Source organism: Pan paniscus, chromosome 15 (genome assembly GCF_029289425.2).
Source record: "Pan paniscus chromosome 15, NHGRI_mPanPan1-v2.0_pri, whole genome shotgun sequence".
NCBI lineage: Eukaryota > Metazoa > Chordata > Mammalia > Primates > Hominidae > Pan > Pan paniscus.
In genome coordinates, this window is record NC_073264.2 from 78389192 (window position 1) to 78404787 (window position 15596).

Sequence of the window (15596 nt, forward strand, 5' to 3'; positions counted from 1 at the left end):
CTGCTGGCCCTCTTCCATCCCCTACCTGTCCATCAAAATAAACAGACAAGCCAGAAGAATGGGAAATTCTCACGTTTGCTTGTCACATCCAATTATGTATGGTATGTGGTGTTCAGAAGTTATTAGGAAGACACAGAATCACTTAAGAACATGAACTTGAGGGTAGGATATACTCCTTGTTTAATATACCACGATATAGCCATGCAAATCATCTAACGATGAGGCCAAATAAGCACACAGCCATTTATTTAAACGCTGTGAAATCCTCAAGGAAAGGGGCTTATAAATGCAAACTTCTCTGAGAGGTCCACACTGGAGGTCAGCTTCTGCTGGCTTCATTCAGCCACACGTTCAAGGTTCCCAAAGAGTTGGGTGTTAAGGCCCTGCCATGTTCCATCAAGGCTGGTGCTGTAAATCAGGACACAGAGGGACTGCAGCAGACATTTGGCCTCCCTTCAAATAAGGCTGGAAAACTCTTTCTGTGTGCCTGAAACCTTCATGGGGAAAGACACAGGAACCTGGTGACAGGGTGTGGGGATGCCAAAATCTTCAGAAAAGGCTCTGAGATGTAGGCAACACTCCAGCAGCTGTGGCTGTGAGGGGAGGAGCAGGTAGCGTGCCAGTGCATGGAGGCACTGCTGGGGCTGCAGGAGACTCCTGATTGCCTGGGTTCCAGGCTGTTCTCCAACCTGAGGTCTGACAGTATACCGGGGCAGGGCAGCAGGTGGCAGTGCGTGCTTGCTTCTATCTATGTCATCTCTGTATTATTTGCGGCCTCCTCTTCCCTTCTTCCTCACCTCAGTTCTGAGTATCTACACCACAGGGGAGGGTCTGATCATCCTCCCCTCTCCTCACCACCCAAAGTCCCTTTATTTGCACCTGCCACCACGCCAGGGCTGCTAACTATAACATTTCTGGTTTAGTGTGGCCCCAGGGTTCAGTCAGTCCATTTCAAGTCAGGAAGCCTTACTCCTCTCATTCCCATGTAGCTGTGATGCTCATATTTATCCCCAGGCTTCTGGAACAAAAAGGTACCATCATATCCACTCAGGTAGCCAGCAAGACCTATCAGCATCTGAGGAGAGAAGAACAAACAAAAAGATGAGAAGCCTTTGGGAGAAGATTCCTCTGTCCTCTGAACTTCCCTCCAGCTGCACCCACAGACTTTGGGTTCCCTTGACAACTGTCCATAGAAAATGTTGCCAATGCAACATTTTCTCCTGCAGCTGCCACAGAGCAAAGAATCTTTTGTCTACAGAGCTCACTGCTTGAAACAAATCCTCTCTTGTATTATGGCCGAGGTCTAGGAACAGCACAACCTAAACACTCAGGAAGGAAAAAGAGCCCCACAATTTGAAGGGTAGAGTCAGTAAGGGGCTCTCTGATTCCGCTTTCCTTCAGATGGTATAAAATAAAACACGGCAGCTCTTGGGTCATGGGCAGAGGCTGATTCCTGGGGAATTGGCCTTTTGAAAGGAAAGTGAGATTCCAAGTCACAGTGAGAGAGAAAAGAGACCAAGGAGCTACATACCAGGAATAGAGACAAGGGAAGAAAATCAGACAGAGGAATTCAAAGACAGATGCTTTGCCCAGAGGGGAAGAGAAAAACTGCCAAAGGCCAGAGGCTGGTTTCTCCCATTCCTAATATTCCAAAGAAGGGCATCCTTGGTACCTCCCAAGCCAGAACAAATCAACTAGAAACTGAGACTGTGAGTCATGAATCCTTCAAAACCTTTGACAAGATCGGCCGTGTCTTTTGTATATTTCCTTGGCCATCAACATTATAAAATTCTATTTTTCACACAAGCAATCAGAAGCAGCTGAAGTATAAAAACTGCTGGCAAATGCCAACCATCTGGGACAGCCCCAGGCTGCTCCAGCCTGACCCCCGAGCTCTGGCAGGCTGTGTTGGGGGAGGGAATACACTGGCTGTATGGGGAAAGTCCCTCCTAGCCACACTTGTGGGACTTGGATTTAGACTACTAACCAACCCACTTTTTTCTCTAAGTAGTTCTAAACAGAGCCAGTCTCTATAGCTCCAGGTCAAGGTATAGAAGCCAAAGTCTGGCAGTAAAAGACAACAAAGACTTGTTTTTAAAAAGGAAGGCAGGGACCCCAGGGTTCAGACAGGGTCATCCAAATAGCTAGATGAACTAAAGCTGCCAAGTGGCAATCAAATGGATCCCTCTTCCCACCTGGGATCTCGCAGGACAAGCTCGCCTGGTACTGGTCATACATTTCCAGACTGCTTGGCTGGTCTGGAGAGAAGAAATGTACAGATGCTTTGGATCTCAGTGCCCTATATTCTAGTTCTCTGATCACGGACAATATTTAGTATCTCTGAGCTATAGGTAATAAAAACTTCCTCACAGGGGGCATGAGGATTAGAGGTGCTATTAAGTAAACACCTAACACTATACCAAGCACTTGGAAGACACTCAAAATTCAATTCTCTCTCAGTTCCCTTAAGGTTAAAAGTAGCCCCAAGTTAATTTCTTCTTCTTTTTTTTTTTTTTTTTTTGAGACGGAGTCTCGCTCTGTCACCCAGGCTGGAGTGCAGTGGCACAATCTCAGCTCACTGCAACCTCTGCCTCCCGGGTTCAAGCAATTCTCTGCCTCAGCCTCCCGCATAGCTGGGATTACAGGCATCTGCCACCACGCCGGGCTAATTTTTGTATTTTTAGTAGAGGCGGGGTTTCACCATCTTGGCCAGGCTGGTCTTGAACTCCTGACCTCATGATCCACCCGCCTCAGCCTCCCAAAGTGCTGGGATTACAGGCATGAGCCACCATGCCTGGCCCCAAGTTAATTTCTTAACTAAACAACTCTTTCAAATCAATAGAAAAAAAATGAATTACTAGAAAAAAATGACAAATTCATAGAAAACAAAATACAAATGGCTAACATATGAAAAAATGTTCAACCTAACTCATACAGTCATGCAAATGAAAACAGTGATATGTCACTTTTTACTCTCCAATTGACAAAGGTTTTTTTTTTTTTTTTTTTTTTTTGAGATGAAGTGTTGCTCTTGTCACCCAGGCTAGAGTGCAATGGTGCGATCCCAGCTCACTGCAACCTCCGCCTCCTGGGTTCGTGCGATTCTCCTGCCTCAGCCTCCCAAGTAGCTAGGATTACAGGCACCTGCCACCACGCCCGGCTAATTTTTGTTTTTTTAGTAGAAACGGGGTTTCACCATGTTGGCCAGGCTGGTCTTGAACTCCTGACCTCAGGTGATCCGCCCGCCTCGGCCTCCCAATGTGCTGGGATTACAGGCGTGAGCCACCGCGCCCAGCCAACAAAGTTTTTAAAGTATGATCGTACCAGTGCTGGCAATGATGTGGGGAAGAAAGCACTGTCATACACTGTTGGTGGGAGTATATATGATTACAACATCTTTGCAGGAAAACTTAGCAATATCTAACTCAATTTTAAATGTGCATATTCTTCGATTTTTTAGCTTGGCTGCTGGGAATTTTTCATATATACCTGCACAACTATACAACGATATATGTACAAGGATGTTCACTGCAATATCTTTTGTAATGACTAAAAACTGGAAATAACATACATGCTGCCCACCAACTGAAGAGGGATAAATACTTACGGCACATCTACATAATAGAATGACACACGGCCATTAAACAGAATGAAGTGTATCTTCATGTGCTAATGTGGAAAGAAGATATATCATGTTTCAAACACAAGCTGCTGAACAACTGTAGTCTTATCCCATTTGAGTTTTTAAAAAGAATTGTGTTATATATAATGTTGTTCATATGTACATATATAAAAACATACACGCTTGTATTTGTATAAAAGAATTCCTAGAGGAATATAAGAAACTATTGACAAAGATGACCGTGGTTACCTCTGCGGACTAGAAATGTGGTGGATGAGGCTTCTGACCCTGTACTTCCTTCTGTCTACTACGTGCAGGCTTTTTTATGTTTTAAGTTCCTGTTTGACTGGAGCCGCCAGGTGCCCAGGGTTGGTAGGCAATGTGAAGTGGCAGGTCTTGGCCTCAGTAGCAAAGGAGAAAACTTCCTGCTTGCCACTTGGAGGGGTTTTGATTCCTTGACTGGCTTGGCCTCAGAACCTGCAGAAGCTACTGCACCCTCTCACAGGTTTCCAGTTTGCTCATCACTCTCTTTCAACCAGACAGAACACAGAACCATCAGGAGCTAAATTAGGGGTGCAGATGGGCTGCATTCCCTGAGGGCAGCCTTAGAAGCCTCACACTTCTCCCTTCACACAGGCAACCAGATGTGAGGAAGGCAAGGCTTTGATATAATATTATTATTTTTATTTATTTATTTATTTTTGAGATGGAGTCTTGCTCAGTCGCCCAGGCTGGAGTGCAGTCGCATGATCTCAGCTCACTGCAACCTCTACCTCCCAGGTTCAAGCTGTTCTCCTGCCTCAGCCTCCCAAATAGCTGAGACTACAGACGTGTGCCACCATGCCCAGCTAATTTTTGTATTTTTAGTAGAGATGGAGTTTCACCACGTTGGCCAGGCTGGGCTCGAACTCCTGACCTCAGGTGATCTGCCCACCTCAGCCTCCCAAAGTGCTGGGATTACAGGCATGAGCCACCACGCCTGGCCTAAGGCTTAGGTAAATTAAACAAATCAGCCAGTCCTGTGCACATGCCCACAGTGCGCTGAGAACCAGGAAATCTCCAAAAAAGAACGGGCAGTCCCCACAGAAAGACTGGGCTGGGTTTCCTATGAAAAATCTTCATCAGAAATCTGGTTCCCAGGCGAGCTCCATGCAAATATTCAACATGTTCTGTTGTTTAATTCTATGGTAGTAACAGATGTAGTCTGAGGAGAGAGCCAAGGCAAGCTTGTGAGGCACTGTGGTGTCATGATTAAGAGAGAAGGCTCTACGCCAGCCTGAACCTTGATTCTGCCACTTACTAGCTTGGTTCCCTATGACAAACTACTTATCTTCCTTCAGTTCCCCATCTGTGTAATGGGGATGCAACAATACCTACTTTATAAGGTTGTTCTGAGGCTTACATGAGATAATGCCTCTAAGGTGACTAGAACAGAATAAATGTTTTTAATTGTTCTTGTTATTGTTGTTATAGTATAAAAGAGATAGGAAGAGGCATAATATGTTCTACACTTTTCTTGGGCTCAGAGCCAATTTTGAAATAGGCTACCTGTTCTACCTCGCTTCCCATCCCTCCACCCTGTAGGGCCCCCTGCTCTCATGCTTCCTTAAGCCCAACCATAGGTGATCTTTGTGATCTTTGATAAAAGATTACACTCCCTGCCTCCTCCCGTCTTCCCTGCTCCTGCCTTTATCCCCCAAGTACTACATGCTCCAAGATCCCTCCCCACTTAATCACAGGAAAATTCCTGTCCCCTTGGTGCCCAAGATCTAAGTCTCCAGTTAGGAAGAAAGCCTTGAGTGAATTCCAGGGCTAATCTGAGAGCCTTCTCAGAGGTTTTTGTTTTTAAAAGACTAAAATGGGCCAGGCGTGGTGGCTTGCCTGTAATCCCAACACTTTGGGAGGCCAAGGCGGGTGGACCACCTGAGGTTGGGAGTTCAAGACCAGCCTGGCCAACATGGTGAAACCCCGTCTCTACTGAAAATACAAAAATTGGCCGACGTGGTGGCGGGCGCCTGTAATCCCAGCTACTTGGGAGGCTGAAGCAAGAGAATCACTTAAACTTGGGAAGCAGAAGTTGCAGTGAGCCAAGACTGTACCATTGCACTCCAGCCTGGGCGGCAAGAGTGAAACTGTCTCAAAAACAAACAAACAAAAAAAGAGTAAAGTGAATTCTAATTGGTTGAATTTCTAATGGTAAAACATGTGAGAGAAACAGATCAAACCATGTGTATGCTGGGCATGGGAAGGGAGAAAGAAGTCAGCCCCATATGGATATCAGCCTCGTAAGCTATTTCTGCTTCATGCAATGTATTCCTATTTCTTTTTTCTTTTTTAAAATTAAGACAAATTCACATAACATAACATCCACCATTTTAAAGTGTGCAATGGGTGGTTTTAAGTATATTCACAAGATTGTGCAATCATCACCACTACCTAATTCTGTAACATGTCATCACCCCATAAAGAATCCCCACACCCATTTGCAGTCACTGCCTAATCCTCCCTCCCCTGAGATCCTGGCAACCACTAATCTACTTTGTGTCTCTGCGGATTTGTCAGTTCTAGATATTTCATATAAGTGGAATCACAGGGTATGTAACCTTTTGTGTCTGGCTTCTTCCATTTAGCATGTTTTCCAGGTTCATCCATGTTGTAGCATGTATCAGAACCTCATCCCTTTTTATGACCAAATATTATTCCACCATATGGCTGTGCCACACTTTGTTCATCCCTCCCTCAGCTGATGGGCCCTCTTTCCATTTCTGAGCCCAGAGGACCCTTAAAAAACACCAGAGATTTTCCATGAAAGTAGCTGGTCTGAAATGTCAGAAAATTCTTTCTACAAGTCCCAAATTCTTTCTACAAGCCCCAAATCCAAAATCAAGATGTGGCTCCAGCCCTTAGGAACAATCCTCTGGGACCAGAGAGCTGCTGTTCACCACACTGCTCACCTTTCCCAGGGGCGGGTGCACATCAAAGAAAAATGTACGGTTGATATAGTAACTTCCCATTTTTCCAAAGTGAGTCTCATCCCAACTAAAGGAAACACAGAAAGAGAAACAAGAATTTTAAAATTATCATAAAATCCGAATGGCCTTCATAAAGCATGGTTAAAATTAAAGGCTATGCATTTCAAACAATTAATGCAAAAGTCTGGATTAAAAAAAAAATCTTTTGACACAAGTGATTTTAGGAAGAAAGACATCAAGCTGGCCACTGGTCTTCATTTAGATAGATGAGAAAGGCGAGCAAATATTCACTAGCCAGTTACCAATTGAGTTAAATATACATATACTTACTCCGTATCTTGAGTTTCTATTTATTTTAAAAGGACAAGATGTTTTCTCATAATATGGAAAGGTTTGTAGTAAGAGTTTTCTTCTGGCTGGGTACGGTGGCTCACACCTGTAATCCCAGCACTTTGGGAGGCCGAGGCAGGTGGATCACGAGGTCAGGAGATGGAGACCATCCTGGCTAACATGGTAAAACCCTGTCTCTACTAAAAATACAAAAAATTAGCCGGGCATGGTGGCACGTGCCTGTAATCCCAGCTACTAGGGAGGCTGAGGCGTGAACCCGGGAGGCAGAGAGGAGCTTGCAGTGAGCCGAGATTGCACTACTGCACTCCAACCTAGGCGACAGAGTGAGACTCCATCTCAAAAAAAAAAAAAAAAAGTTTTCTTCCTATCTCCAAGTAGCTAGTGTAAACAAAAATTTAAATTAAAAAAAGTTTCTTCCAAGTCTGCTAACTTCTGAGACAACATTTGCTATTAGAAGGTCCACTATGACACTGTTGGGCTGCTGGTCAGAGTTGAGTCTATAAACCATGATTGTCACAGGAGTCTCATTTTGCTCAGCCACCCTGTGACAAGTAAGCTGCTAACTGTGATCTGGCTGATCTTATACTAACTAGTATATAAAAGTTGAAGGTTTTCTTACTAAATTAAGACCACATCTAAAACCTATCCTCATTGCTTAAGTTATTTTGCAAGTAAATAAGCGATTTGAATAAACAGGCTTTCAAACACAATGCAAAGTCCTCTTTTATACAACCACATACACCTTTCTACACCACACATGAGGGCTTTGGGAACGCAGCCAAGTCATCCAGCAGAGCCTGGCCTTTTCTATTTGTTATTTTCTCCCTGTAGCTCAAAAGAAGGGTTACTTTCTAGTAGTCATCAATCCCCAGGTCATGAGCAGTCATTACTGACCTACTACATAAGGGGAAAACATGCTTTACCTAAGAATCTAAGGTTCTTTTTATATCTTACTTGGTGGGTTCAAGATAGGCAAAAGAATAGGTCTATTTCAGCATCTGCTAAACACCTTGCTTGACAGGCAGTGAGGACACTGGCATGGTGAGGTCGAAGACAGAAATAACTTCAAAGCAGGGTAATGAAACTGATTTGCTGAAAGAGAGATCCAGTCCCAGCTCCACTACTAATTAATGGCACAACCCGGCAAAATCACTTATTCTCTCTAGTCCTCTTATCTCATCTACAAAATGAAGACAATAATATTATCTGCCCTGCCCACCTCCCAGGGAGGCCTTAGGGCTCAACTCAGATAACACATGTGAAAGAATTCTGTAGACTATAAAGTACCATCCCTGCTGGGCCCTCTTTAAACTGTCCTGACATTTGTGGTTAGTTTTTAAATCTGTTTGGGAACATACTAACAAAAGGATTCCAGTTTTTTTGTTTTGTTTTATTTTATTTTTGTTTGTTTTTTGAGACAGAGTTTCACTCTTGTTGCCCAGGCTGGAGTACAGTGACACAATCTTGGCTCACTGCACTTTTCACCTCCCGGGTTCAAGCAATTCTCCTGCCTCAGCCTTCTAAGTAGCTAGGACTACAGGCAGCCGCCACCACACCTGGCTAATTTTTGTATTTTTAGTAGAGATGGGGTTTCACCATGTTGGCCAGGCTGGTCTCGAAACTCCAAACCTCAGGTGATCCACCTGCCTCAGCCCCCCAAAGTGCTGGGGTTACAGGTGTGAACCACCGCACCCAGCCTGGGCTCCAGATTTTTACTTCAAAAGTTTCCCAAGTAAAACCAGTTGTAACATTCATATTTCCTCCTGGCTTTTATTGCTTGTGTTAGGAGAGACAGTCCTCCGTGGCTCTCTTGTGCTCCTCCAGGCCTTGCAAGGTATGCCAAGAATGCTGTTTGCAGTAAACAACCTTGAGGGAAGTTAGTGTCTCCCTCTGAGACAGACGGCTGTCTTGTTTATTGCTTGCCATAAAACAGCAGATTCCCTAAGCTTAATATTACTCAGCTGTGATGCAAGCTACTGCATGTGCAAGCATTCATCCAGTCCCTCAGCACCACGTGGGACTTAGGGGCAAAGGAAACTGATGCCAACATGCTGATGCACATCCCACTTGCTGTGCCATGAGAAATAAAGTCCTCTGTCTCTGACCCAAGACTTTGTCTTCTGTCAGCATGCAAAAAACAGTGACAGGCTAACTTATTAGCTAATAAGTAGGCTAAGATAAAATCGCAGCCCCTGACAGTGTGGAGACAAGCATAGGATGAGGAGAGACATAGTCTTTGGTAAGAGAAAGAATGAGGGCCTCCATGGGCAGGCAATGGGGTAGTGAGAGTCCCCCACTGTCCCACTATTAGAGAGGCTGATGGAAAGAGGTAGGATTGAAACAAGCCACTGAATGTCACCCTGGTTACTGCCTGTCCTCTGGGCAAAAGGATGAAGAGGAGTGATCATGACAATGGCAGCAAGCCCAGCAGCCCCTGCCAAAAGGCAATATGGATGTGGCTGCTCAATCAACAAGTCTCCAACGGTGCGGCAATAGGACCCTGCTATATAAGATAGAACTTTGAGTAAAATGAAACACTGAAAGATCCTTGGGGGAGCTGTGTACTCAAGCCAAAAGTAAATATAAATATGACTTGCTTTGTGGCTCGGAGCCACTCTCTCCCTTTATGTCCCAGGATCCCTCCCACTCTACCACAACCTCAGCTGCGTTAAAGACTGAGATGATTAAAGGTTGGGCTGAGGTTTCCATGTCCCTAAAGGGGGCTGAAGGTCATACACACCCATCCTAGTATGCTGGAGAGCCCCAGGGAGGAGAGGGGCAAACTCAGGGCTCTGCTGGATATGAGGTCCCACATCTCCACCCTACCGTGTCTCATGGGGGGAAGGATGTACTACACACAGAGGTTACCGCAGACACTCAGGACTGCAGGGAGAGCCATAGCAGTGCGCACAAGGACTAAAGGGAAAAGGGCCCCTAACCCTGAGGGAGCGACACTGGGGAGGTCGTGGTGCAAGCCTAGTGAAGAGCTAAAGGAGCAGAAAAAGCTCCCCACTCCCTGCAGCCAGCACCGCCACACTCTCCGACTGGGAAATGGCAAAATCTCTGGCTGGCTGTCACCATAGCCCCTGATGCAGGCCTTCTAGATGCATTAGTTCGAGGGGAAAAAGTGTCCAGATTAAACTGGTAATGTTTGAGCCACGCTCCCTGTAGGGAAGGGAAGTTAAAGTGACATTCCAGGCAGAGCTCTTTGGGCCTCTTCAATGTACTATTCCTGTGGCTTCCAGTGCTGAATGTATAGCTGATACTGATCCCATAAGTGTCGAAGAGGATTATCCTGTGCAAGGGCTGCTGTGTGTAGACAGGTGATCCTGTCCTCTCCTGGTGGTCCAGAAGAAAAAAAACTACATCCCTGGAAGGGAAAGGAAATAAATCACAGGCTTAAAAACTTCGTGGCGGCTGGGTGCGGTGGCTCATGCCTGTAATCCCAACCCTTTGGGAGGCCGAGGCGGGCAGATCACCTGAGGTCAGGAGTTTGAGACCAGCCTGGCCAACATGGTGAAACCCTGTCTCTACTAAAAATACAAAAAGGTAGCCAGGCGTGATAGGGGCGCCTGTAATCCCAGCTACTCGGGAGGCTAAGGCAGAGAATTGCTTGAAGCCAGGAGGCAGAGGTTGCAGTGAGCTGAAATTGCGCCACTGCACTCCAGCCTGGGCGACAGAGCGAGAATCTCAAAAAACAAAAACAAACAAACAAAAAACAACTTTGTGGCTGCTAGAGTACTAAGAGCCATGCACCAGAATCACAGTGCCACCTGCTGGACATAGGTACCAAGCACACCCTTTTTAAAAGGGCAGCTATTAACTTCTTAGTTAACTACTCAACACTTTGAAATTGATTGCCAGACCCATAAAGGCCTCAGGACTCCCTGGCCTAGTATTCCCACTTTGGGGTGGGTCAATGGGAATCTACTGATAACAAGGGAAGGGTTTAACAAGCCTCACTGATCCTATGGAAATAGTACATTCAAGAGTACAGCTGGTAATCCCAGCTATTCAGGAGGCTGAGGCAGGAGGATGGCTTGAGGTCAGGAGTTCAAGACCAGCCTTGGCAGGATAGTGAGAACTCATCTCTTAAAAAATCTGTTTTAATTAGCTGGACGTGGTGGCACGTGCCTGTAGTGCCAGCTACTCAGGAGGCTGAGGCAGGAGGAGCCCAGGAGTTTGAGGATGCAGTGAGCTATGATTGTACCACTCCACTCTAGACTGGGCGACAGAGTCAGATCTCATCTCTAAAAAAAAAAAAAAAAAAAAAAAAAAAAAAAAAAAAAAGAGTATAGCCAGCCTGGCCCTAGAGGCATCTTGGTTTTACGTGAAGAAGTGGCAGCTCCCACTCTAGGAGAAACAACCTTCTCCGCTACCTGAAGCCGAGCTGCTGTTCAGTAGGGCCCTTGATTCACAGGGGTTCCTGTAAATGCTTAGGCCTGGCTCACCAATGATTAGGCTGAGTTAAAAGCTGATGTTGCCCACCAGGCAGCAGCAGGCACTTAGCCCCAATGACAACTCTGGATGGCTGATGGCAGTAAGGATTGAAGCATTTGGTATGCCACTTGGAAGACTAAATACTGAGAGATGAAAGCTGAGAAGTGTGGAAACACCTCATGGCTGCCTGCCAATAGGACAGACTGGATCACTCACGTAGGTGCCCACACTAAGGGCAGGTACTCTCATAAGACTGACTGGAATCAAACTGCTGATCCAGCCTGCACCACCAAGACTGCTGCCATAGCCACCTGGATTCATGCAACAGGTGTGGAAACATCTACCATCATGGACTAGGCACAATGTAAGGGACTACATGTTTCTGAGGCAGAAGCCACCACTGCGTGCCAGACTTGTGACTCCTGCCAAAAGTTGGCCTGCTTGTCTTGCAGTAAAGGAAGCCACATTGCAAGGGGCACTGACCACACCTGCTCCTGGGTGATTGACATTAGGACTTTGTTCCCTTCTCTAGGCTCTCATCAGTACCTTGCTACTGCTGATACTTTTTCAGTTTACAGTGCTGATGTTGCTTTTCCAGTCCAATTATCTGACTCTGTGTATACCACTGTGGCCCTTGAAACTAAACTGCCAGGTTTTCTGCTTTCCAAACCATCTACAGTCTGACACTGGCATATCTTTTTGTCGCAATGGCCACCCAACAGTGTCAACAGTCAATAGCCAAGGTATTCGATGGACCTCCCACACTCCCTACCATCCACAGGCATGACATTGTCAAGTACTGAACAGTTCCCTCAAAGATCAACTCAAAAAGATTTTTGATTCTATGTTTTTAACCTCCTCCTGGTCTGCAAACCTTACTGAAGCAGTTTGGTCACCTAAGGCAGCCATTCTCAGAAATGGGTCATCTCCTTTTGCCTACCAACTGGGTAGTGATCAGGAAAAAGGGGTGGAGGGTTATATAAACCTATTTTGAAAATTTGAGATTCTCCTCTGACCATTTCTGGCCATGATTCATCTTTCTTTCCCCTTACAGAAAGCCCAGATCAGCCGGGAGGAGGAGGCTATCTATGTAATTCAGACTTAATTCTAGTTCAGTCACTAGATTGTCTTGTTGGAATGGCCTGGTGCCAGAACATAAAGTTAATGATCATTTGGTTGGGTATAGTGCTTTTAAAGTCCCCCTACAGTGGCCCACATGTGTCAAGGTAGAAGACATAATGGGCCTCTGTCAATTTTCTAACAATTGGATATTAAAAGGCCTGCGTATTGGTAGGGGATAAATGGAGAAAAGGTGAAGTTATAGTTACTAGGGTAGGACACACTCATTATGTAGCAATGGAAGGAAAGAAACAATCCTGGCATCTGGGGAAGGAACACCATAGGCCCCTGGAGATGTAAAGAGAAGGGAAACAATGTTCTCTTTGTCCCTATCCAGCACCAAAGCCTGGCAAACATTCACATGGTCCATCTAGGTCAAGCAGCAACTGTGGCTGGCAATCTGACCTGTGGCTGAGTTTGTCATCTCACTATGAAAACAGAAAAACTTTATCTAGTAGGTCAGTATAAAAAAGAAAATAAAAAAAGAAAACAAAAACTCACATGGACATGGCCAGTCTTGAACTATTCCCACGTGCCTGATGACATCAACACCAACTCCCAAACGCAGACCTCCCTCATAGTTGTGCAAACACACAGATCAGCACCACCTTCTATCAATGCGGCTGATACAAATCACATGCTTCTCCTGAGATCTTAAGGGCCTTACTTAGGTTATGCCTTGTCTAGTGATTGAGGCTGCAACTATTCAGTGACACTGCCCATGTGGTTTAAACCACTGTAATGGTAATCAAATTTGATGGTGATCCAAATAAAAATCTAACAAAAATCCTGGAGTGGCCTGCACTCCTCCAAGTAATATGTTAGTGTAAGGAAGAATGGGTCACAAAATATCTTTCCATTAATCATGGTAGTTAATTTTTTTTTTTTTTTTTTTTGAGACAGAGTCTGGCTTTGTCGCCTAGGCTGGAATGCAATGGTGCGATCTTAGCTCACTGCAACCTCTGCTTCCCAGGTTCAAGTGATTCTCCCACCTCAGCCTCCCGAGTAGCTGGGATTACAGGCACCCGCCATCATGCCCGGCTAAGTCTTGTACTTTCAGTTGAGACGGAGTTTCACCATGTTGGCCAGGTTGGTCTCGAACTCCTGACCTCAGGTGATCTGCCCGCCTCGGCCTCCCAAACTGCCGGGATTACAGGTGTGAGCCACTGCGCCCAGCCTGGTAGTTACTTTCTTAAAAAAATTTTTACAAGGGTAGTGGGCTATTGTAATTACTGGTAATGACACCAAAGATCAGAGATCAATCTGAACCCCTGTGCACAGGTCACAGTGGTTAACAGACTGGTCTTAGACTGCAGCCCAGATGTCTGAAATAAGATTCCTCGGTGCCCCCAGGACTTATTCACAAGTGGCTGAATCCAGGACCCTGGAGGGCATGGTTGAGGTAAATACTGTAAGCTGGCCTTATTCTGCTGCTTAGAGTCCCATTGACAACAACCTTAATTAAATGCTGTAAGGGACAAACTGAAAAGATGTGAGTAGCCAGGGGAGTTGTATATTCATGTGAAAATCTGCTAGAAGCCAAGACCATAGAATCGAGGAGTGAGAGAGGCTGTCAGATTGCTCGTGCCTCTACACATCATTCTGGGTATACCAAGAATGCAAGGCCCTGACTGCATCTCACCTGGGCCATTTCTCATGGTTGTGTTTGCAGCAAGCAACTTTGAGAGAAGAGGCAGTGTCTCCCTCCAGGACAAAGAGGAGGTCTGCGTACTGCCTTCTATAAAACAGCAGATTTTCCAAGCTTGTCTTTCCTTCACTTGGATGCAACCCACTGCCTGTGCAGTCATCCATTTAAACCCATAGCGTCACCCTGTGGGACTTGGATGGCAAGGGAAATTGCTTCTAACATGCATCCTATTTCCTGTAATAAAGTCCTTTGTCTCTAACCCAGGAGTTTCATCTTCTGCCAGCAGTCACGACACAATAACAAGCTAATTTATTAATTTCTAAATAAAGCAACCCTGACAGTCTGTTTTCTTGCCTGCTTTTTGCTTAAAGAATTCCATTTCTGACACCCAGTATCTGGATAGTACAAGCTAAAACCTTTAAGAAAATAAATCTCTTCTCACAAGACGAGTTCTGCCTCATAAAATCCTTTGGTCACCATACCTGAACACCCAAACTGTCCTTGCCCTATAGGATAAAGGTACACAGTTAGGTATTTTCTCCTCTGTTGATGCCTGAAAATCCTGCAGACATAGGAACTCAGGCCTTAGAAAATTCTGTACCCAAAAATTTGCAATTCTCTTTGGAAAGTTGAAAGCACCTTTAAAAGCCACATTTGCAAGCCAGGTGATGCACTGTAGCATAACCTGGAAGACATGAGGGCTGCTTCCTCAGATCCTAAGAATCCCACTGCCCCACCACCAGAGCAAAACGATCCCCCTTCCCAGAGAATGCACCTCGCCAGAGGCCAACCCACCCGATACCTCAAGTTCCCCTCCACCGCGGCCCTCCTCCTATAGATCCCGCCCCCTCCGTACCCTCGGGCCAATCAGAGGGCGGCGTCCCGTCGCGGTTGCCATGGTGCCCGCCGAGTCCCTCCCATCACTCACCAGATGTGCGGCGGCTCGTCCAAGCGGTGGAAGCGGGTGGCGAAGGACAGCAGCGTCACCAAGGCCAGCAGGGCCCACCAGCCGGCCGCCTCGAAGCGCCGTGAGCCCCAAGCAGGCCGTTTGGGGCTTCGCGCCACAGCCTCAGCGGCCACGTCCCGGCCTGCGGCCCTAGCAGCCTGGGGGCCACAGCGGCCCCTCCGGGGACGCAGCTCGGACTCTGCCAGGCCTCCGCCCGTGGCCGGCGGCATCTTCCCCCTCCTCTGGGTCGCCCTCCGGCTCGGAGGCACACTTTGTCTGACCAGCCGCCCCGCCAAGGAGTCACAAGAGGGCAGCTCGGGGTACCCCAGGAAATGCAACGCCCTCCACTGCAGCGGAGCGCGGGGCCCCGGGCTCGGGGCGGGGCGGGCAGCGTGGTCGCGGCCCGGGCCGCTAGGAGGCGGCAGGAGGCGCAGAGCATGTCGGGACCGGGAGGGCCGGCCGGCCCGGGGCGGGGGGGACTGGGCAGGAGGGGTCGGG

At 46.6% G+C, this 15596-nt stretch overlaps 1 protein-coding gene across 1 annotated transcript in view; it reads right to left on the reverse strand.

Annotated features, from left to right (window-relative positions):
- POMT2 (protein O-mannosyltransferase 2) overlaps positions 1 to 15555 on the reverse strand; it is a 46262-nt gene extending 30707 nt beyond the window's left edge. The window contains exons 1-3 of the mRNA XM_003808865.5: positions 15081 to 15555; positions 6577 to 6661; positions 971 to 1075 (exon numbers count right to left, since the gene is read on the reverse strand). Coding sequence (XP_003808913.1) covers positions 971 to 1075; positions 6577 to 6661; positions 15081 to 15328 — 438 coding nt within the window. The 5' untranslated portion in view covers positions 15329 to 15555. The remainder of the gene's footprint in view (positions 1 to 970; positions 1076 to 6576; positions 6662 to 15080) is intronic.
- Between the last annotated feature and the right edge of the window lie 41 nt (positions 15556 to 15596).